This window comes from Chamaea fasciata, unplaced genomic scaffold (assembly GCF_029207755.1).
Source record: "Chamaea fasciata isolate MVZ Bird 193981 ecotype frontalis unplaced genomic scaffold, bChaFas1.0.hap1 SCAF_6, whole genome shotgun sequence".
Lineage (NCBI taxonomy): Eukaryota > Metazoa > Chordata > Aves > Passeriformes > Sylviidae > Chamaea > Chamaea fasciata.
In genome coordinates, this window is record NW_027094091.1 from 18,236,906 (window position 1) to 18,258,821 (window position 21,916).

The 21,916-nt window shown below is 41.4% G+C and overlaps 2 protein-coding genes across 3 annotated transcripts in view; one reads left to right on the forward strand and one right to left on the reverse strand.

The window, feature by feature from the left end:
• Positions 1–9,859, reverse strand: part of SEL1L3 (SEL1L family member 3) — a 34,105-nt gene extending 24,246 nt beyond the window's left edge. The window contains exons 1-4 of one of the 2 annotated variants that reach the window (XM_066185566.1): positions 9,691–9,859; positions 5,025–5,592; positions 3,353–3,479; positions 445–566 (exon numbers count right to left, since the gene is read on the reverse strand). In XM_066185566.1, coding sequence (XP_066041663.1) covers positions 445–566; positions 3,353–3,479; positions 5,025–5,592; positions 9,691–9,747 — 874 coding nt within the window. In that variant the 5' untranslated portion in view covers positions 9,748–9,859. The remainder of the gene's footprint in view (positions 1–444; positions 567–3,352; positions 3,480–5,024; positions 5,593–9,690) is intronic. The other variant, XM_066185567.1, reaches the window with a different exon arrangement.
• A 419-nt stretch (positions 9,860–10,278) lies between these two features.
• Positions 10,279–15,929, forward strand: SMIM20 (small integral membrane protein 20). The gene is made up of 3 exons (XM_066185568.1): positions 10,279–10,451; positions 14,127–14,183; positions 15,479–15,929. Exons 1-3 carry the CDS (start codon positions 10,343–10,345, stop codon positions 15,514–15,516), a joined length of 204 nt encoding a protein of 67 aa, XP_066041665.1. The 5' UTR covers positions 10,279–10,342; the 3' UTR covers positions 15,517–15,929.
• Positions 15,930–21,916: the final 5,987 nt, after the last annotated feature.

Sequence of the window (21,916 nt, forward strand, 5' to 3'; positions counted from 1 at the left end):
AGGTCGCAATATAGGCAAGACCTTGAATGACTTTGACTTTTTCTGAGGCTACTTCAAATTATCAAAAATTTTCATGTTGTATATATACAAATTACGGTCAATTTAAAATAACACTTCAGTAATAATAAGAAAGCTTGTTCATTGAGGTAAGACTGTTTAATCTCAAGTGTATGTTCCTGGCTGTAAGATTCAGGCTATTCTCCTGACAAATCAGACGCTTCCTGAAGTTAGCCAAGACTAGGTGCTATGCAACTACTCATTTTTCTCCTCTTCATTTAGTAGCTACTTTCCTACTGAGACACTATAATCAAAAAGAAGCATTTTGCAAGGGATCAATTTCACAAAATAGGTCTGATAATATATTTTTATAAATGTTATTCTTAGGCACAGATGGATAAAGACTGTATTAGATCTTTTCTGAAAGCCATTAATAATATCCCTTACCTTCCTCATTTAGAAACACAGCAGGAGTACCATACATTTCTTTTGAATCAATAAAATAGAGTATACCACACAGATCCTTTTCACAGTGATGGAGTAGATATAGCCAGATTGAAACAGTGAACCTGTATGAGCAAAAACAAACAAAAAAAATCCACTCCTGATGAGAAAGCTCTCTATATAATTTGAAAAGCATGCATTTCACTTGAATTTAGGAAACTTGTGTCACACATGTAATCTTCAGAGTAGAACACATCCTCTGCAGCCAAAAACTTTCAGAAAAACCACACTTAAGACTCTTAGATCTTTGATCTCTAACCGCAGACTTTCATGGTAACTACAGGAGAAGAGAGTAAGGAAGCGTTATCTGAATCAATTCCAGAATGCCAGGTCAGAGCTACTTCCAGATCCTACATCACACCAAGGAACTGAAAACACAACCGAGACAAATTGGAGCCAACCTCCCACATACAGACTACAGTACCAAATCCCCAGATGCATGGTCTTGCTGTCCTGATTGCTGAAGCCAGTAAAAACTATAATCTCTGTCTTCTATACTTAAAAGTGAACTGTGAAAATATGCTTGGAAGAAGCAGTTAAAAATGAATCCATCCTCTGGACAGTACAGATAGGTATGAATAGCTGTCACAAAAGTATCACAGGATAAATAAAGGTGGAGTATCTGCAAACTATGGAACAGTGCAAAATAAAAACCAAATACCAACAGCACTATGTACTTAGAAATTTCTGTTCAAACCTGATTGAAGCACTAAAAGCAGAATTTATACCACAATATCTAATTTTAAGGAGTTCCTCTGTGCCAGACTAAATCTGCTTCCATGCTCTTAACAGAAGTTTGATCACTTATTTCTGTACCATCGCTACAGCACTTAGGTCAATGCTGAATGACTTTGAAAATTGTATCTCCTATGTACAATTCAGCAAAGCATTATAATTATTATCATATCTGATGAAACAGTTCACTTTTCTCAGTGACTTTTAGAAAGAGATAGTTTTTGCATTTCTACAATTAATAAAAATGGTCAATATTTGTTTATAACACTTAAAGATTGGGTCAGCTTGCCTTGCTTCTCTCTCAAAAAATTGCTTAACATGAGTGCCTTGTATCTTTTCCTAAACTAAACCACTGTAGATCTGAAAGCCCAACACCTGCTTTCCTGCTTTAAAAAACACGCAAGGGTGAGGAAGTTTTCCCTAATGGAAACTATGCCTCAAACTGCTAATAACACCATTTTCTCCAGAGATGGTACATGGGTGAGATAGAAAGGTTTGTAAATGACAATCACTTGTATATTGATTGTTAGGACCTACAGGCAAACACTGTGCTTCTAGAAATACTGCTTGTGTGTTCATGCTTATATATTGCTCTTTTCAACTTTCATCTCTGCCAATACAACAAACTCAAATGGCTCAGTCTCCATTTAATCCTTGATTGCAAGTCTGAGACCGTGTTTGTTCTGGACACATTTCTTGGGACAGAGTTTGGGACAATGTTGACTCATTTCATATCCCCATTGGTGCAGAATGCCAAACACTGTGAGCAGTCCCTTACAGTCCCAGTCTGTTCTTGCTGCAGGCTCTCCAGTGGTAGCCACCTCAAATGACAGTAATGTATCTTGGGCTATCTTTCTTTACAAATCCCTGACTGAAGTCAAACAAGTAATCTCAGATCCACCTACTTCTGTTGACCTTCTGTACAGTGGGGAACCATACACAGAACTGAAAAAGAACTGAAGAGAAGAATTCTCTTCCTCTTTCTAGCAGAACTACCTCACGCTGTCACACAACCACAATACACACTGAAGGCATCACCTGAAGGCAAGGACTATGTGGAGCAGATAAAAAGATGCATAAATTCATGCCATATACTCTAAACCAGAGCTTGAGTGCCTCAGTGCCAGAAGCAGAATGCAACTCTGTTGGTGAGCAAAGAGCAGCAGGCTGTCCACCCATCCAGAAGACAACAGGAGCTAAAAACTGCTCTGTATCTATGGCTTCAGTTATGGTCTGAGAGCAAGAAATTTGCATGCAACCTATGCTCTCTGGCAAGTCTTCTTGGCACTCTTCTTGGGGCTACAGGACAAATGCAAACCAGCAGGCAAGTGCCAGTTCCTGCAATCATTTCCTACTGTAATAATGTTGCCAGGGTGAAAGTATCTGGTGGAAGGGGCCTATATTTATGTATATCTTTTCCCCTGAAGTTGCAAAATATGACTGGAGAGTTGTGACAGTTTTGGGAAGGAGGACCAGAGCAGAGTAAGATGACCTTACAAGAGCAATTCCTCTGTAACTGAATAGTGTGCAGGGGCTAAGGAGTCTAACTCTCCTGTCTAAATAGGAGCGTTTACACAGCAGTGGTAGAAGGAAATGGAGTGAGCTCAAGCTGGAAGACTTATCTAGGCAGAGGATTCTATCACTAAGGCTTGTCAGGTGCAAAATAAACTAGAGTGTGAATTTATAGGGATAAGGCTGCTTCATGCTGCTTGCCCTTGCAAGAAATCCTACTCTGCACTTGGTCTGCAAACAATGCTAGAAATCTAGATCTGTTTGTAATGCAGAGAACCCCAGGCTAGTCAGTTATGAGACAGCAGTCTGATCATGACAGCAGGTAACAGCTACCTCACCCTCCTAACTGTACCTAACCCATTCAGTTACACCTTCGAGTGGCATCTCTTACACAGCACTGCACAAACACATACTGTAAGTATCTTCCCGAGGTTCAGCTTAAGCCTGTGCAAAACTGGAAACAGAATAAACTGCTTTTTTTGGTATCTTTTCTCAAATTAGTAGGCAGCATTCCTTTAATTTGTGGTATAGGCCAAGAGTTTAAGTACATTCTATAGTGTTAAAACCAAATACAGCCCCCGTTCAGTTACTTGCCTATACTTACATGGGATAATCAATCTGATGTTGTCTGACTGTCTCAAGTTCTCTGTTTTCAAACTGTTCAAATTTCTTCACAATTCCTGTTTTTTCCCCACTGGAAGCATATATAAATTCGAGAACCTGCACACCATCTGCAAAATACAATCTTTCTTAATCTGACAGAGAGAAAGCATAGAAACTAATTAATTAGCTCACATTCCTACAGTCAAACATATAAATCACACAACAGATTAACACAAAAGTTAACACAAACACTCAGTCCTTGAACACAAGTTTACTTGCTGCTGTTAAATACATTACAGTCTTGGACCAAATAACCCATGAAAAGTAAAACAGCCTGTTTCCAAATGGAATTAGAAGTAGAGAAAGAACAGACATTTAAATCTAAGATACTTAAAGAACCAGTTAGTAAGCAAGAAGTCTTAATTTCTGTTATTCACTTAGATCTCATCCTATCTTTGGTTATGCCTAAGTGACATTTCTCCACATCTTTTGGACTTGCTCTCCATTTGTGCCTCTCTATATTATACGTATGCATAGATAGCAATTCTGTTTTTAACTGATATGGATAATCCTGTAATAAAACTGATAAAGCTGTCCCTCCTAAGAAACAGGAGAAAAATCTTCAAGGCCATTATAGATCATCAGCTTGCCTAGAGAAACCCAAAACCAAACAAAAAAACACCAAGAAACAACAAAATAAATCAAACCCTGAGCAATTTGTTACAATATTATCTTAAGAAACAAAATTTGAACATTACTTCCTCCTATTGTCTATTAAACTGATTTAATTTGTAATAGAAATAGACAATAAGATGTTTCATGATGTTGCAGATGTCACATACTGTCTCCAACAAGTATTTTAGAAAGCCCCTAAAGGAAGCAAGATGTTCCCTGTTCTTCTTCAGAGCATTTACATGCCAATGTAGTGAAAATGAATGATACAAACACCATTACGGGATTTTCTTGGACAGAACCATTTAGAAACAAATGTTCTTTTTCCTTCTAGGTTCTGATTTGAGCATGCATTGAGAGTAAAAGAACTGACAGCAAGTGTAAAGCTAGAGATAGGCAGGCAGAAAAAAACCCCTCAAAAAATCTAGAAAGCAAAGCTGTTTCTATACAGTTGGCAAGACATGATTTTTTATTTAAAACTACTACTTTTTTTCTAAAAGTGCTTGTTCATAATGGTTCTAGGGGGAAAAAAAAAGAGGTGCTGTAAAGTTTAGCTCACAACAAAGACTTGAAAATATGTTTCTGAGTGTGAGACCATCATCTTAAGCAGAAGACTACTTGTTTGAGAATTATGTGTGCATGAACTGCAGAACTGATTCTGAAATAATGCAATAAGGGACTGAACAACTCTCTCTGAAGATAAGGAATGATGTCCACTGCCTCTGGTGGGTTTTGACTAAAATTGTTTGAATATGCTTAGAAAATAGGGAGCCAGGCTGCTACAACCTCCAGGCTGGCTCTGATGAAACAATCTGAAGAGCAGGATGGCTTCAGCACTTGCAACTCTAACCTCACAGTTATGGAGCTTACATGTTCAACAAGGCTTCCCAAGTAAACCACTCTATGTAACATTTACTATTTACTACCAGTATGCACTTTTTAACAGCTTACCAAAGATGCTATTGGTTCCTTGGGGAAAAAAAAAGTGACATTGCACCTACCACTTTCATGAGGGCACTGAGGTATCCTATTGGCCTGGAGCATCCACAAATAGTCAGCACCCCACTGAAGACAAACTTTGTGGTCTTTATAGGGCCGTTCAAAAGGTGGTACTGCCTCTAAAAACGTGTAATTCTTGGCAACCGCAGCCTGGTAGTCTTCATTCTGCTCACCATCATGGTTGCTAGCTGATTTGTGACTAATCCATGCGTACAGGATCACACTGTGCACTATTACTGAGTTTCTGATGATATAATCATCTCTGTAAACCATGGTGCTCGGAAATTTCAAACGTACTTGTCGAGTTCTGCTAACATAAAGGTTCTTCTCATCCTTCCATCTCCTTCTGTATACTGGTACACCAGTCCTGAACTCGGAGGAAGCTACTGCTTCCAAACTGACAATACAAGGCTTAGAACATAAATACTGAACTGAAACCTCAGAATTGTTAAGAACTTTTTTTTCTAAAATGTTTAAATAGATAAAGTCTACATAATCCATATTCTTCTCAAACTGTGGAGTAACTGCCGTTGTCTGTAATGTCTCCTTTCCAAAGGACAGCGCAAAGTTCTGGAAGAAAATCCAAAACACAAATATGTTAACCAGAGAATCTAAGTTTATGTGATTACTCATATAATCACAGTAATAACAGAACACTGCACAAGCATGTTTATACACCATACTTTAACTTCAAAATATGAGGTTTCTTTCACCAGCGAGTAGACATGGGTTACTGGTGAGCCACCATCAAGATTTTAAGGTAACAACTTCCCTACATCAAGTTCTCAAAGTTACACATGCTTCTACAAACAAACTGTATTTACAGGGTGTATCCTTCAGCCCTTATGCAAGTGGGATCCGGTCTAAGATAGTGACTTACACGTCATGCTATTTAAACATGCTCCTAGGATCAGGCCTAAGGAGTGTACACGAAAATGTACTGGCATATGTTCATTGTGTATCATTGTTTGCTAGGATTGCCACAGCCTGATGTTTCTGTATCTTCTCAAAAAGTTAGCTAATTTTGTTACCTGTCATGGAGGTCCCCAAAGGACAAAATAAAAACAAAGGTTTCCTGAGAATGAATGAATACTTGTGAAGTGTTTCATTTTTGACATATTTCTGTCCTGAAGCTGGACTTGAAAATCTAAGCAGCAAGAGCAGCAGGCTGAATTTGCTCAGCTTTTGCTCTCCACAGCTATGCACATTATATACAGTTTGAGAGTGAGTGCCTGGACATACAACAGGATTATCCTCCATGCTGAAGTTCTTGTCTCTAAGGCTTCAAACAACTTCTATTCTTTCTGCCCTGCAGTCATCATCCAGCTTGACGCACTGCCAAGGATACTGGGGATTACTCAGCTCTGAGGGCAAGCCACCAACACAGCAGTTCCACCAGGTCCCCAGTCTGTCTAAAATACCCAGAATTATCACTTAGGATTACCAGGAAAGATAGTCATTAAGATTGCTCAAAATGAGATCTGTCTTGGGCAACTTTTAATTTTGCTAAGATTAAACAAATTAAAATAAAATTTATCTTGGATACCTATCTTGGATTAATGGCTTTTCCGATGTGTTTTTCAAAATATTCCAAAAGTTCAGCCTAGTCATGAGTACATTTCTAATCACAGAAATTATGTGCTGTGCACCTGGAGGACTAGACCTTGCCCACGGTCCAAAACGGGGATCAGTAAAAGTCCCTAACAATAAACTATTGTGCTTTTTATTTTTTAAGAATATGTTGACACTCCTTGAAAGCTACACTGAAAAAACATCAAGCCAGTAAGACCTGTGAAGGTGTAAATATTACAAAAAGTCAGAACAAAGTCCTATACTAAGATGAGGATTTTCGGATTTTTTGATCACCTGTGTGCCTTCCTAGAGGTGCTAAAGAGCTTAAGGGTAGTTAGTGGAGCACAGCTATGCATAGAGGTGCTGTTTGCTTCAAGACCTTGACTTCATTAAGGGCAGACACTGGAAGACATAACTGAATGAGGGAACTTTTGAATGAAAAAGCTAGATATCATCGCAAGCAGATGGGTAGCTCTAGATCATTAGATTTATTTAGTGTTCCTAGGGAACTTTTCACTTAAACCACTTGCCATAACTGTAACCAAATGCTCTTTATCTTCTTGTATCTGACACGAAACACTGCAAGCAAGATGTGCAGTGATGCTAAACACATGTAAGCACCAAGATATACACCCTGAACAAAAAAAAAATGCTAAAAACCACAAAACACTATGCAACTCAGTATCTTGGCTTTCTACAATAGGCAGTGTCATCAGGGACAGCCTTCCTCTCTGCCTTATTTCCCACTCCACAAAATGCATATTGTTTAGAGCATGGCCCTAATAATGACAAGGTCGTGGGTATGATCCCTTTATGGGCTGTTCACTTAAAGAGTTGGACTCAGTGGTCCTTGTGGGTCCCTTCCAACTCAGAATATTCTGCGATTTTGTGATATTGTAAAAACTATGCAAACTGAAGGGGCTAAAAAAAGAATAGCAATAGGAGGTTGGTAGCCATTGGAACACATGGTATGGTGTCTGCCATAACACACACACACACACACACACACACACAAATACTGAGATAAAAGTTGATGAGAGAGCCTTGATTTTAATACTAATTTGAGTACCTTTCAGAGCTTGACTTGACAAAAGACACTGTTCTTTTACATTTCCAACACAATTCCTCTGTGATTTAAATATTTCCAAAAGCATTAAAAGCCTATAGCAGCTGCAACAAATTATCCTAAACCTCTTGTACCTGATGGTTATCATTCATATTTCTTGATCTTACAATAAAGAATACTTGTAAGTAGCTTAATCTTTGTGATATAGGGGCTGCGTCATGAGAAAGATGGTAATATACCATGAACACAATGCCTTGTAGTTATCACAAGATCCAAAAGTCTACCAGGCAGATACTACAAAGCATAGGGGTACTAATGTGTGCTTACCACACAGATGCACTTACTGTCAAAACACACATAGCCAGCTCTCAGTTTTCTCAGTGGTTATCCAATACAGAGAGACAGCAACTAGACTTCAGCAAAGACAGCTTGGGTCTCTGTTCATTAACAAAGATGCAGCAGTGTATGAATATGTTCATCTGATTTCCAGTGAACAGCAGAAATTTAGCGGTGGGGATCCCAAAGCAGTAAGCTCTGAAACCCAAAGCCAGTTCTTTGTAGAACAATTTCCTACAGCACTTAAGCACAATGCAACACAATTGCTGATGCCTAAGTTGAGCTTCAGCTCTGCTGATCTAGTGCCTTTTCTGTAGTGCCTGATCTGCTAAACGGCTCCCCATTTTACTTTGTATTCTTTGGACCCTCTTTACCTGAGGCCTGTGTTGCCAAAATGCATGAAATATATTTGAGTCTGCTGTTACATCCCACCTAACAAACCCTTCTGGAGGCTCATCCAGTAAATAGCATGGAGCAAAGAACCCTGAACAACCCCACAGTGAGGGAGGCCTGGCAGAAACTGCAGACCATAAACTTCCAGAACCCAGCTGAGCCTCTGTTGCCACTACACAGCGCATACACAGTGTGTATCACCTAAATGTTTCTACTTGGTGAGGAACCATCTTCCCTTCCTGTTGTATCAGACAAGGCAGAGTTAAATGTGCATCACCTCTGACATAGAACAAGGATGAAAAGATTATACACTGAGTGTGACTATGAGACTTAAATATAAAAGTTTCCCAGCACACTAAAGAGGCCAGCTATGCTAATTCAAAATATTATCATGAGCTAGGCTAAGTTCAACAAGACAGACATAAAGGCTTTGTTGTGTGAGACACCTTAGCCATTAAAGCTGTAAATGTGGTTTTTTTTTTCTTTTCCCAAATCCTGCTGAATCTCAACGAATCAGCCCAAGTCATCCCATCGGATCTTGGGATAAAAATCAGTGTAAGAAGTAAACACTAAAGCATGGGGAAACTGAACATTTTCAGTAGGATAATAATCCAGAAATGATTGAGCAAGTATTCTTTCATTTACTGGAGATCTCAACAGGACCCTCCACGAGTTCAGCCCTGCAGAAATTCCCCATAACCCTACGAAACCTGCACCTGTTTGCACAAAACCTTAAGATAACCACAGTCCTTCCACTGCCAATGACCAACGTGTCACACTACATTTTAAGATTCGTGAAAAGAAGACATGACAAAAAGGGGTGTCGATCTGCTGCTCTCCATGAGCACCAACATGGCACAGGCACACAAAGACTTTGATCAGAGCTTATATTTAACAGCAAAAAAAGATGAAGAAGTAGTTTAATAAATGGCCCTAAAGCACGGTTGTTTCCATAAGCCAGTGCAGCACCATGCTCAGTCGTGCATCTGTAAGCAGATGTCAAAGGCCTCCCCACTCTTCCACTCTAGAAGTTTATCGTCACCCAGGGCAGAAAGCCTAACACTTGGATGTGACGAGTCGGCGGCCCCCAGCTCAATAACACAGCGTGACCCTGGCGGCTGGAAGGGGGCGCGGCGCCAGGCCGGACAGCCGGGGGCTGGCTCCGAGAGGCGGCCCCGGCCCCGAGCCCCCAGCGCACCGCCGGACTCCGGCTCCCCTCGGCCTGCGGGTACGACCCACGGCCCCGCACGGGCCGGCCCCTGCCGCGACGCCCGGGCAGGTGCGGGGCCGGCGGCACTCACCGTGAGGAGGACGAGGAGCAGCGGAGGCGGGCGGCGGGGCTCGGCCGGGGGCCGCATGCTGCTGCTACTGCTGCGGCTGTGCCCAGCGCGGCAGGGACGGCGCGGCCGGCCCGGCGACAAGGATGCGGCAGATCCGGCTTCCTGGAGGAGGGGCCGCCGGACCGGCAGGGCAGGGCAGGGCAGGGCCCCGCTCCGCCGCCGCAGGTGCGGAGGGGCTGGGCCAAAAGACGCCGAGCCTCGGCCGTGCTGCGCAGCTTCTTGGAAGCTCCTCGCAGCTCCGTGCAGCAGGCGCCGGGCGGCGTCCCAGGAGCGGCACGCCCGGGAGGGATCCCCGCGCAGGGCCGCGCCCGCCCGCTCCCTTGGCGGCTCCGCGGCGGCCCCCGCCCTCCCGCCTCGGCGCTGCACTACCGGCGCGGTCCAGGGCCGGGACAGCTCCGCTGTCGGACGAGGCGCTTTAGGGCGGGGCGGCGGGACTGGGGCGCATCATTTCGGGCTGCCCGGGCCGGGCTGACAGCGCGGCGCCGGCCCCGTGCCCGCACTGCGCCCCGCCGGCCGCGCGGGGGCGCGCTCCCGCCGGGCCGGGCGGTGCCAGCGCCGCTCCCGCGTGTCCCGGAAGGCGCCGCGCAGACCCCGCGCCGCGTCCGCCGGGGCCATGGCCGGGCTGTCCCGCACGCTCGGCATCTTCAGCGCCTTCGTGGCCATGGTGGGAGCCGCCTTTTACCCCATTTATTTCCGGCCGCTGCTGCTGCCGGAGGAGTACAGTGAGTCTCTGCGCGGGGGGAGCTGGCTGGGCCCGGCCGTTGCGCTGTGCCCGGGCTGGGGGGAGTGCCGGGGCTGCTGCTCGGTGAGTGATTCCCGAGGGGCTTTCTACTCGTCTGGGAGACACCTGGAAACCGAAATGATACAGCTTGCTTGAATAAATACTTTAAGCTCTTGGCCAGCGCGGGATTAAGAACATCTTTCAGCTGCTTCTTGGAGGATTGAGATGCAGTTGAAGAAATTGAGATCAGAGAGGTGGAGCACCTCTCCTGTGCAGAAAGGCTGAGAGAGTTCTTCAGCCGGGGAAGAAAAGGCTTCGGGAAAACCTTGTAGAATGCTTGAAGAGAGCTTGTAAGAAAGCTGGGGCAGATTTTTTAGTAGGGCCTGTTGCAATAGGTTTAGAGGTAATGGTTTTAAACTGAGCAGAGGAAATTCAGAGTAGATAGAAGGAGTACATTTTTTATGACGGTGGTGGTGAACCACTAAAACAGATTGCCCAAAGGAGTGGTGGGTGTCCCATCCCTGGAAACATTCAAGATCAGGTTGGACTGGGCTCTGAGCAACTTGATCTAGCTGAAGATGTCCCTGCTCAGTGCAGGAGAGGTGGACCAGATGATCTTTAAAGGTCCCTTCCAACCCAGACTATTCAATGATTCTGTGAGCTGTTTGAGTTCTGCTTTCCAGCTGCAATTGAACGTCTAACTTAAAACTTGGCAACCAGTTGTGATGATTTGCCAGAGCTGGTCTCAGTCTGCAGAGTCTCTGAAATTGACTCCTGAGAAAAACCCCATTTTCCTGCCAGAAACACCTGCCAGGAAAACCTGCAAAAGCCCACAACTGACTCTGTCCAGGAAGCCCTCGAAGGCACCTGCAGCTCCGAGTGTGAAGCCTCAGTGGCTCCAGGCGGGTGCTCCGTACGGGGAGCACCCTTTACTCCTCAATTTCTGTGAAATACTGCCGAAGGAAATGAGGGGAAAGTTCTGATGCAACCAGCCTTGCCCCCCTCACTTTAATTTTTTATGAAGCTAAGCAAGCTGATAACATGATGATATATGTGGTTAATCTGCCGAGACAACTGAAGATTTCTAGGAAGAAAAAAGAAAAAAGGATAAACTTACTGATCTTATTGGAGGGGCTTTGGCTTTGCATTAAAGCTCAAGTGAAATTTAACTTACAAGCAAGATTTTATTCAAGGATGCTATGTTTGTGAAACTTCCCACAATTACGTTTCGTAGTCTGTGTTCACTTTGAAAACTTTATTACTAAATCTTTTTTGCTTATGCTATACTTTCCAAAAACACTGTATTAGAAATGTGGCTTGGCAGTAAGGAAAGGACAGAAGTAACGGAGCATGTCCTCCTTTGTACCTGTGAATTGTGTGATGTTTCCTATCAATTCGGGGATTTTTAATCTCTATTTAGGACATAAAATGATTGATGCACAGTTAGCAAATGCACAAACTTGGGATTTGATACCTAAACTTTACTTATTGCCTGCTGCTGAATCTCCATGTGATATCACCTTTTCTTTTTGAGCTTTTCTTGATGCTCATCACTGCAGGATGAGAGGCACAAGCATTTGTTACCACAATACTTAAGGCAGAATTGTGGACTTTCCCAGTTGTGGTGTTTGAACCAAAGTATTTAACCTTTGGGGTACAAAGGATTTTCTGAGTGCAGTCTAGTAAGATGTCTTACAACTTCCATAGAATACTCAGTGAATACTCAGTATTTCTGTGTTTGGGGATGCTGTGTCCCTAAAGTTGGGTGTTTTGATTAGCATCAAACAGTAATTATGCAAAAGGCAAGAATGAATTAATTTCATGAATGAATGGAGTGACATTGAATTATGTAAACATGAAATGCTGTATTTTCTTTCTTTACTCTCATTTTTCTTGTGTATCTGCCAAATTCTCTACAAGTGAAGTACATTAACATTCAGGAAGAAGACTTTACTGCACGATTTTCAAACATCTTCAGAGAAGTTCCTAGCAATTTAACAAATAAGATGAAAGCTACTTGGAAAAATTGGATGTAATCTAATTGTTGATAGGAACTGTAAATTGTGCACAAAGGAGTTTGACTTAATTTCATACAGAAATGGTTTTTAGTACCTCAGTTTGTGGCTCTGCTGTTTCTAATATTGTCTTGTCTGTATCTAGCTTTTAAAAAGACTGTTTCCTCATATGAAACACGCAGTTTAGTGTCAGTGATGAAACTTTGAGAGCTTTAGCACAGACCTTTTCCACATGGGTTAACCAGAACAGTGGCTTGATGGCTGTTCTTTGTGACATTTTCACAGATTTCCTGATTTTCTGAATTGTGAGACTCTGTTCCTTCCCCATCCTGTGAGGTGGCTCTCCTGTCACCAAGACTGAATCTTCCTTGTTGTCCTTTTTTTTTGGCTTATGTGTCTTTGAAGTTGTTTGCAGGCCCCACAGCAGTCTACCTATTGACTGTTCTGTGCCCTCTCTATGTATTTATCATCTCTTATGTTTTTGCACTGGTTTCTTTGCCTGACCTACTAATATCCCCTGCTACTCAACCCAAGTGTGTCCCCAGAGCTCTCAGATTGGTTCCTGGTTTTGTCCTGCTGCTCTTCTAATCTAGGTTTCCACTCAAGACTGAATATCCTTCTCCTTCATGTCCTACAGGAAGACTCATTCCTTGCCCTAATCTATTATGTTCTCCCTTTCTAGATTTTGTGTCTTTTCCTTTGAAATTAGACAGGTCCCTGAGATTTTGTCTGCTAAAAAGGATGAACTGGAGAACCTGGATGTGCCTCTGGTGCCTGTCCCCTTGCAAGGAGAATCAATTATTGTGATATTACTGCTAGTCTCCGGTAGTATTAGGCTTGTACCTAGACAGCCTGATAACTCGACAGCCTAATGTAGTGCCAGTGTATTCCCAGTGGGATAGGATAATGAAAAACTTCAGTTTCAGGGTGAGCTTAGTTCTGAGCTTTCTGTGCAAATGCTCACCCTGCGGGTTTTTAAAGGCCTCAAAAGTTCAGTGGTGTGGGCAAAAGGTTAATCCACCTGAGCTTTGACTTCCTGCTTCAGAGTACCACTGTGGTGGTGAGGTGCGTAACTGGAAGTGGAAGAAAAGGAGGGGCATTTAGTAAGGGAAAATAGTATAGTTTTCTCCATTTCTCTTTGTGGTAGTGGTTGAATCTTTCAAAGAAAAGAGAAAAGCCTGAGACAGGCCCAATGTTTGGCAAAATAGCCCTCAGATGCTGAATTTCATAAAGTTTACAAGCAGTAATTTTGTCGGTGCTATCATGATATCTTTTTGCAAGATCTTTCAGGGCCTGAAAATGGGAATCACCCAAAAGAAAAGAAATCTTTTCACTAGTTTTATGTCGAGCATATGAATGACAGCTTTTAAAAGTACTAGTCATTCCTTAGGTGCTGGGACCATGGCAGGTGTTTTGACATCTTTATTAAACAATAGGCATTGTTTTAAGATGATTATCTTTTTGTTTGCAGTCCTTCAGACTAGCTGTTAATTTCTCAGTGAAGTAGGAATACTACATTTGCATTCTGTAGGTACTCAACAGAATTCTACTGTGTAGCATTGAGAATTAATAAAATTTTCAGGATTATTTTATTGGGTGCAATCAAGATATGTGGTATTTTCTATTTTTTAGTACTGTGTTCTTTCTGTTCTGTTTTCCAGAGAAAGAACAGTTAATAAACCGAGCTGGTGTTGTTCAAGAGGATATTCAGCCTGCAGGTACACTTGATTTATGTGTTTGCATTGATTGTTTTGAAGACCTTGTTGAACTCAGACCTGAATATTTATATGGATTTAAATAATACAGTGAAGAATACATTCAGTAAAAACATACTTAATAAACTTGCCATTAAATTATTTTTTCAGGCTAATTCCTCACTGAAAAATTAGTTTTAATGAAACTCATCTTAAAATTACTTAACTGGCCAAACAGATTGCGGAGTTTCTGTTGTCTTCACACCTTCTTAAATCGAGGCCAGTTTCCACTTCTGAACCAGCTCAGAGCAAACAAGAGCCGTGAATAGGCTGAGCTGTAGCTACAAAGAACAATGTTGCACCCTAGTTTTGTGGACTACTGAACTCTGCTGAAACACAGTTGATCAGCACTTTGGCAGTGCCTTCTGGTCTCATGGATGGATGGGCCATGCAGAAATCCACTACACATGAAGGAAAATTTGGAATGCAGTGCTAATAACTTTTGGATCCTTGCTGTTGACAGTGGAAGGATTAGAAAAGCATATGAGGGAAGTAAAATTCAAGTATAGCAGGCTATCCTTGGTAGTTCATTTCTTCATAATGGTAAATGGAGTGGCTGTTCATTACTCAAGGCTGGCATTTCTTGATTAAAGATGTGAGAGTGCCTGTCTTGATGAAACATGTAATATCTAAATATGTTAAAGGGTAATGTATTTTTGTTTTTTGAAAAAGCCTAACATCAGCAGCAGGTGAAAATCAAATAAGATTAAAGCCATGACCTTACTACACACATTGGTTAGATCATTAGTGCAGGACTTGCTTTCCAGGGAAGTGGGTGAAATGCTGAAGAAAAGTAGGATGGGTATTGTGAAATAGAGGTCTTGTAAACCTGTCTTTTTTACTAAACATTCAAGAGGACTGGACTGGCTCATTTATCCAAGATGCAGATACTTAATGACCAGTTCTTCTTAGTGTAAGTTCTCCTTTTTGTCTGAATTTAGCTGCTGATAAGTTACAAGATCCATTAGTTGAAAAGGAAGCCTAGACCAATTTAAGCGCTAGGTGCAATTCTAAATGATTGATCCAAAAATATTAGAACACCTTACCTATGAATGTGATAGATTTTTCCACTATCTGTAGTTTAAGATCAAGATGAGGTTGTCTTTCTGTATATTTTTGCAAGTTTTAGCAGAGTTGCAAATTCAGTGCAGAAATTGTTGGCGTCTTTCATTGCTTAATACACAGAGCTGGAGTAGCAGACCTGTTTTTTCTCCAAGTCTAAATTATCAACTGCTGGTATTCTGATATTTGATTTGTAGGGTTAAAAGTGTGGTCGGATCCATTTGGAAGAAAATAATTGGCGGCTGGGTAGATTGCAAAACTGAAGATGGGCGTCTTCAGCTGCTTCTTCTTTCACGGAAGTGTGTCTTTGGGTGTCGCTGGCAGAGAATTCTGAATATGCTGTGTGGGCACGTGAGGAGCAACAAAGGCTACTGGTTGGAATCCCAAGAGATAAAAACCTGCTAGTTTTCAGAGAGAATGCTGGTGCATAGCTCACAGACTGTTAGAAAGCTGAATGATTATTGGATATAGAAATGAAATACTTATTTCCTGAGAAGAGGAAATTTCTCAGGATTTTCTTTGACTCTGTAGACACTTGTAGAGTAAATTATGGATAGAAAAAATCATGCAGAGTGCTGCAGTTTCCTCTCTAGTTTGAAAGTTACAACAGGGTGAGTGTAAATTTGTACATTAAAAATTTTAAACCAATGTGTGCCTTTTTTCATTGTTTTGCAAGTGTGTGTGGAAGGTATCTTTGCCCCCTGCCAGGTACCCATCCCCCTGGCCATTCTTACTCCTGGACAGGACAAGGGGAGTAAATAAAATGAGAGAGCTCATGGGTCTGGATAAACACAAGGAGATTTCTTACCAGTTACTTTAGCAGACAAAACAGACTCAACTTGTAGTTAAGTAGAATTATGACCCACAATATTTTAAAGATCATTGCAGGATTCAGTATGTTTTGAACAATGTCTGCCCAGAGTGTTATTCCTGACATTAGCAGATGTTTGTCATCTGTTTGGCCATCACACACTTTTATTGGGACAACAGATGAAAGACTCCATGTTTACAGTGTTACTTTTCAAACTGCCATTCTGCTAGTTGCTATTCTACCTGTCTTTGTCATTTCTCTCCCACTCAGATACGCCTCCTCTGGGTTAGTTTTTACTTAGTCTTCTATTATCACTCTAAGCATTAGAATATTTTCTGTTTGCTTACTGGGAAAATGTGACCATGTTTTATTCATTTGAGTTCTCAGGTCATTTTGCATGATGGTTGGAGCCAGAGTGAGTGTACCCATTCAGTGCAGGGATCATAGTTCGGTTTGGGTTGGAAGGCACCCTAAAGCTCATGTAGTTCCAACCCTGCTGCCATGATTTGGAACACCTTCCACTAAACCAGGCTGCTCACAGCTCCATACAGCTTGGCTTAGAACACTTCCAGGCGTCCACAGCTTCTTGGAGCTACTTGTTCCAGTGCCTCATCACCCTCACAGCGAAGAACTTCCTCATATCTCATCTAAGCCCAACCTCTTTCAGTCTGAAGTTTCACTGCATAGAACAGAGCAACATTGTCACGAAGCTAATTCAGTGTTTGCTGCGAAAAGAAGAATAGAACTGAATTTAAACCTTTCTTCAGTGAGACTGAAGAAATGACGGAGCCTTAGTTTTTTTTTTGTTTTCTTGAACAAAACATTCATGCATCAACCCATTTCAGCAAAGTTTTTTCATCTAAAATACCTCCTCAGTGAAAATAAAGTATTGCTGAAATGCAGATATTCCATCTGTAACTGACAAACTGCAAACCAAAGATTTTTCAGAGAATGTGGCATTTTTCCACTATGCAGCTTCTGTCACTTGTTGACACAAATGCTTAAAAATCATATATCATGGTAGTGTGGAACTATCAGTATAAATGATGTGACAGAAAATGTGAAATTACTTAGTTTGGGGTTAAAAGATAAGACAATCTCTGCTACTCGTTTACTTTGGGAAGTTGAGCAATTTGCTGAGTCTGGGTCTTGCCTAGAAAAATGTTAGATGGCTTCTGAACAGTGGCTGCTGGAGGCAGGTGCTGAGCCTTTTGCCTTCGTATTACTTAAATGTTCCAAAACATTTGAGTACCTGAACTCAGTTATTTAGCATTTCTAGAACTATACATGTCTGTTGGTCATGATCACAAATTCCTTCTGGTGCAGAAAAGCTTGGTAAGTTTTGTAATTGCCAATTTGTAAAGAATTTACGGCAGTTTGTATCAGTTGAGTACTACTGAAGGGATGGTGTACATTGGTATTAAAGAACATTGCTTCCCACTCATGTTCCAACTAATAAAGTGGGCTGATGGACCATGGCTTTAAAGGATTGGGATAGTGAACGTCTTTTTCAAATTTTTGCTATTCTGTCTGGATAAAACTTAAGTCAACAAGGTATGTGCTGCAATAACTATCCAGAATTTACACTGAAATTTGCTGATGGCTCTGGCATGTGCCACTTGCCTGGAGACTTGCCTGATTCTCATGTGTTATGTTCTAGTCCTGCAGCTGGCTTTGAGACAATGCTTTGTTCTGCTCATGGATGCTTGATTTTAGCCTCTTCTTCTGGGTACCTAGTGGCAAATGAAGTTCAATGCAGTGAACTGTGCTCTCCAGGACTCTTATCTTGCTCTGGAAGAAAGAGTTCTTCACTACTTTCATAACCTCCAACTCCTACTAATTTGGTTTTTGGGAGGGACTAGGCCTGTCTGCTGCAAAGCAACTAAATTTGCTAGTTTTGGTCAAGTTGTTCTGATTGTTTTCATAAAAATGCCTTCTTAGAATATTTTAAAAGTTATCTCTATCCTGTTACATGAATGCATTTTGCTAATTCATTTTAGCTTCTTTAGCCCTTGAAGGACTGAAGAAAAGTTTTAAATAGTGGTTTGACATCCCAACAGAAACTGGTTGTACTAGGTTTTGGCCTGTTGTATGCTGATGTTTTGAAATTATTAAAACTTGTTCCATAAAGAGCAAATTTAGCATTTTGGTCTAAACACAGCTCAGTTATGAAGCACTGCAGATTGTTCATGATGCAATGAAACCCTCAAGTACAAACACTTGAGAAGGAGGAAATATGGCAAAAGATATGGGCAAATTGCTAGAATATACACATGTGAGAAGAAACAACCTCAATAAATGAGTATAATATTCAGCAAGAAAAATCTCACAGGATTTTGAAAAAATCAAGTGGGATTTTTCTTGCTGAATATTGTACTTATTTACTGAGATTATTCCAAATGATCAGAGGGAATTTTTGATCTATGATACTCAAAGCACATCAAATAGCCTCCAGTTATCTAGAATTTCATTCTATGTATGCTCTTCTAAGAAAAAACAGCCCAGAAGAAGCAATTCTCATGATTTGCTCTTTTCTAAACCAAATTAAAGCATGCGTTTTCCCTTCTTCCAGTCTAGCAATAATTAACTACTCATTTTCTCTGTATTGTGTACACTCCTACTGACCTTCATGTTAACATGCAGATGCAGCAGTAAATGAAAAAGCTGTATTGGCTTTTTCTGTTGTGCCACACAACCCAAAAGGTATGTTTGCTAGTGGAAGGAAATTATTCTCCAGCTTCTGAGAAAGTGCTGTGGAATATACACTGTTTCTTTGGACAATGTACAACAGGTGAGAGCAAAACACAAAGTTCAGGTCAAAGCTTAGGTCAGACCTGTGGTCCGAGGTCTCTCCATAGTGCAGACTGTGTGGGCCTTGCAAGAAAAATGGTGCAGTGTTTAAGACACCCTTGGAAAATAGGACTGTTGTAGTCAGTTCCATATTCCACCACGCTTTTGTCTGGCAGCAGGTAAGTAATTTAGCCTTTGAGCTTCAGTTCCATCTGTAAAATAGCCATAAGTAGTGCTCCCCTTCTTTGCAATTGAAGGTAAATGCAGGAGTGTGGGGTTTTTTGGTGTTCTAGAAAACTCTTTTTTTCTTGTCTGAGAAGTTTTCTTCAAGGTTGGGAAAAATTGGTCTGAATTTGTGTGAGAATCAGATATTTTGGTTCCAGGAATTTAAAATGTTTTGAAGAATCTTCTCCAAAAGAAAATAAAAATGAAATTTCCCAGATGTTTATACTGCTGAAATACTATGTTCTGAAAATGGAATTTTTATATTTTGGGAGGCAAACAGAAAACTTACCTGTTTTTCACAGGACTAATTTTTTTTTTTTTTTTTAAGAATTGCAGATATGAGTATGTTGAAATTCAACCCAACGTGAATGTTTTGTACAGCTGTCCAAAAAACAGAAAATTGGTCAGCTTTTTTTCGTGGCCCAGGTGCCTCAGCAGTTTTTGGAGACTCAGTAATTTTCAGTATTTTGAGTTGCTATTTCCCTTATTTTCTGTAACAATGGATCCTCCTGATCTTGGAATGCCAAAAAAGCATCTGAAAGCCTTCTAAGAGTTACAGGTACTGAGCAGAGGAGGTTGGGGCACAGTGAATGGAGGTGAGAAAGAACTTGAGATACTGCTGGTAAGAGTGTTCCTCCTGTAGCCCCAGAGGAACACTTGGAAGTGGAGTGGTGGATGTGAAGAGGAGACAGCGTTTAGTTGAATGGGAGCATAAGGAACGTAGGACATAAATCTGTTGGCATACAGCCTTTGTAGGCTCTGCAGCATGCAGAGCAAACTGGGATACCTCTTGACCTGTGTTTCCTCCCCAGCAGATTGGAAGAAAACCTGTCTAAAGAAAGTTCCTAGGGAAGACAAAGGTTATCATAAGAGAGCATCTGAGGAGGAATTATATAGCTGTCCTTTCCTCTAGCCTACCTTAAAAGGCCAAACATCACAGAATCATTTATGCTGGAAAGGATTTCGTGATGAAAAGTGTCTTTCAGGCCCCAGGTCACAGGGAAAGGTGTCTCCTATCAGCTTCTTTCCATAATTCAGAAAGATGAGTATCAACAATGCCAGTCAAGGTAGGGGAGGGAGGTGTTCCCTTTGCTTCAGAAATTCCTGTAGGAGGAGCTCTCAGCAACCCACAAGTGGATGGCTCAGGCACAGTCTAGGAATTTTCTTCCACTCTGAATGAAGAGAAACCACCATGGATATTAACCAGAAGTGTTTGCTCCCTTATCTATTCTGCATGAATTTTCAGATGCCAGTGATTGTGGCAGGCCAGCTCTAGACCCGTAACTCCTTACATCTACAGATATGAGGAAGGTTCGTACAGGAACTGTAACTTGTACCATTTCTGGCTGAACAGTACCATTAGGAGTCCTCTGAAGCCTGGAAAGCAGCTAGTCTTAGAATCTTCACTGTCTCCTCCTGTCTTCCTCTGGTTCTTACAATTATGCTATGAGTGGCTGATGTGGACTTGCTGGATGTTCCATATAACAAAGAATTTCTTACAGTTCAATCCAAAATTCCATGTCCCACCTAAGAACCTTTGGGACATTTCTACTCCTTGCATTTGCTGTATGTTTTTAACATGGGTTGTGTGATTTTGTGGCTTCTGCTGCCTGCCTGCCTGCCTACCTCTGTGCTTCTGGATCAAAGAAACAATGCCAGCAACACCACTAAATGAAGGAGCCTGTAAGGAACTGTGAGGATCTGAGGGACACAGTCTCATACATGAAGTCTGACAATCCTTGCAATATGTCTCAGCGTTCCTCCTGGTTGCTTTCAGTTGACAAGTTTTTGATTCATTGCAAAAACTTGTTATTCCTTATTGCACTTAGCAGTTAAATTTTGTCCCATAGCTACCATTCCAGCTATTCTTTTGCTCTGACATTGCCTCTCAAGTTGTCTATTCAGAAAATTTAATTAGTATACTTAGATTTTTGTGCCAAACAAATATGTTAAATTTGTCCTGGGACAGTCTTTTGAGGAATGCCACTAGTAAAATCCATCCAGGCCAACGACTTCCCATTTGTCATTTCCGTTTTTAGCTACTTTCATTCTTGGCTTACAGTTCTTGCAGTTACTAATTGTTTACCATGTGACATAATTCCAAATGCTTTGCTAAAGTCCAGAGGGAATATATGCCCTGAGTTTTTGTCAGGTTGACAAGCTGGTTACCTGATTAGGTAGTACAATTAATATTCTGACATATTCTACTTTGGGACTTTTCACTGTCCCCACTTTTCTTTATGTCACAGTTTGGTATGATTCTTGTGTGCCTTTCTGAAAAGAAGAACAGGTAGAAAGATATTTTCCAAAGGCATTCTCATACTCCATCTGTGTGGGTGCATCTTGATGCACATAAAATTAACCATTCTTTTAGAAGTACCTAAACATCAAAGAGTGACCTGCCTCCCCAGTCCAGGCAGGAAGGAGAGATGTTTGCTGCTATCAGTTTCTTTAAAAAGCTCAGAAGTTAATAATCGTCCTGTCTTTTGTCACTGGTTATTGACTCAGAAGAACCAGGCTTGGCTAATAGAAAATTGCCATAAATAGTACAAGAACACAAGGATGGATTTATTTAGTCAGAAAAACCACCGCTCATCAGACTTGGAGAAGAGGAAAGGCAGTGAGCAAGTCCAGTTGACAAAATGGGATTAAGTGAATTGTCACATCTGCATTCATTAACAAAATTATTTAGGGGGTTGCAAAAGTATTTACACCCAGTTCTGGTTTCCACAGGTCATTGGGTGCCTGTTGCTTAGAAAGGCTCCTAACAAGGCAGGCATGACAACCAGATAATGACTGCTTTGAAGAA

Excerpts from the sequence above, each read along its gene's own strand:
- SMIM20 (XM_066185568.1), top strand. The coding sequence starts at position 10,343 with ATGGCCGGGCTGTCCCGCACGCTCGGCATCTTCAGCGCCTTCGTGGCC. Across the intron at positions 10,452-14,126 it reads GCTGCTGCCGGAGGAGTACA|AGAAAGAACAGTTAATAAAC; the intron begins GTGAGTCTCTGC and ends TCTGTTTTCCAG. Across the intron at positions 14,184-15,478 it reads AGAGGATATTCAGCCTGCAG|GGTTAAAAGTGTGGTCGGAT; the intron begins GTACACTTGATT and ends TTTGATTTGTAG.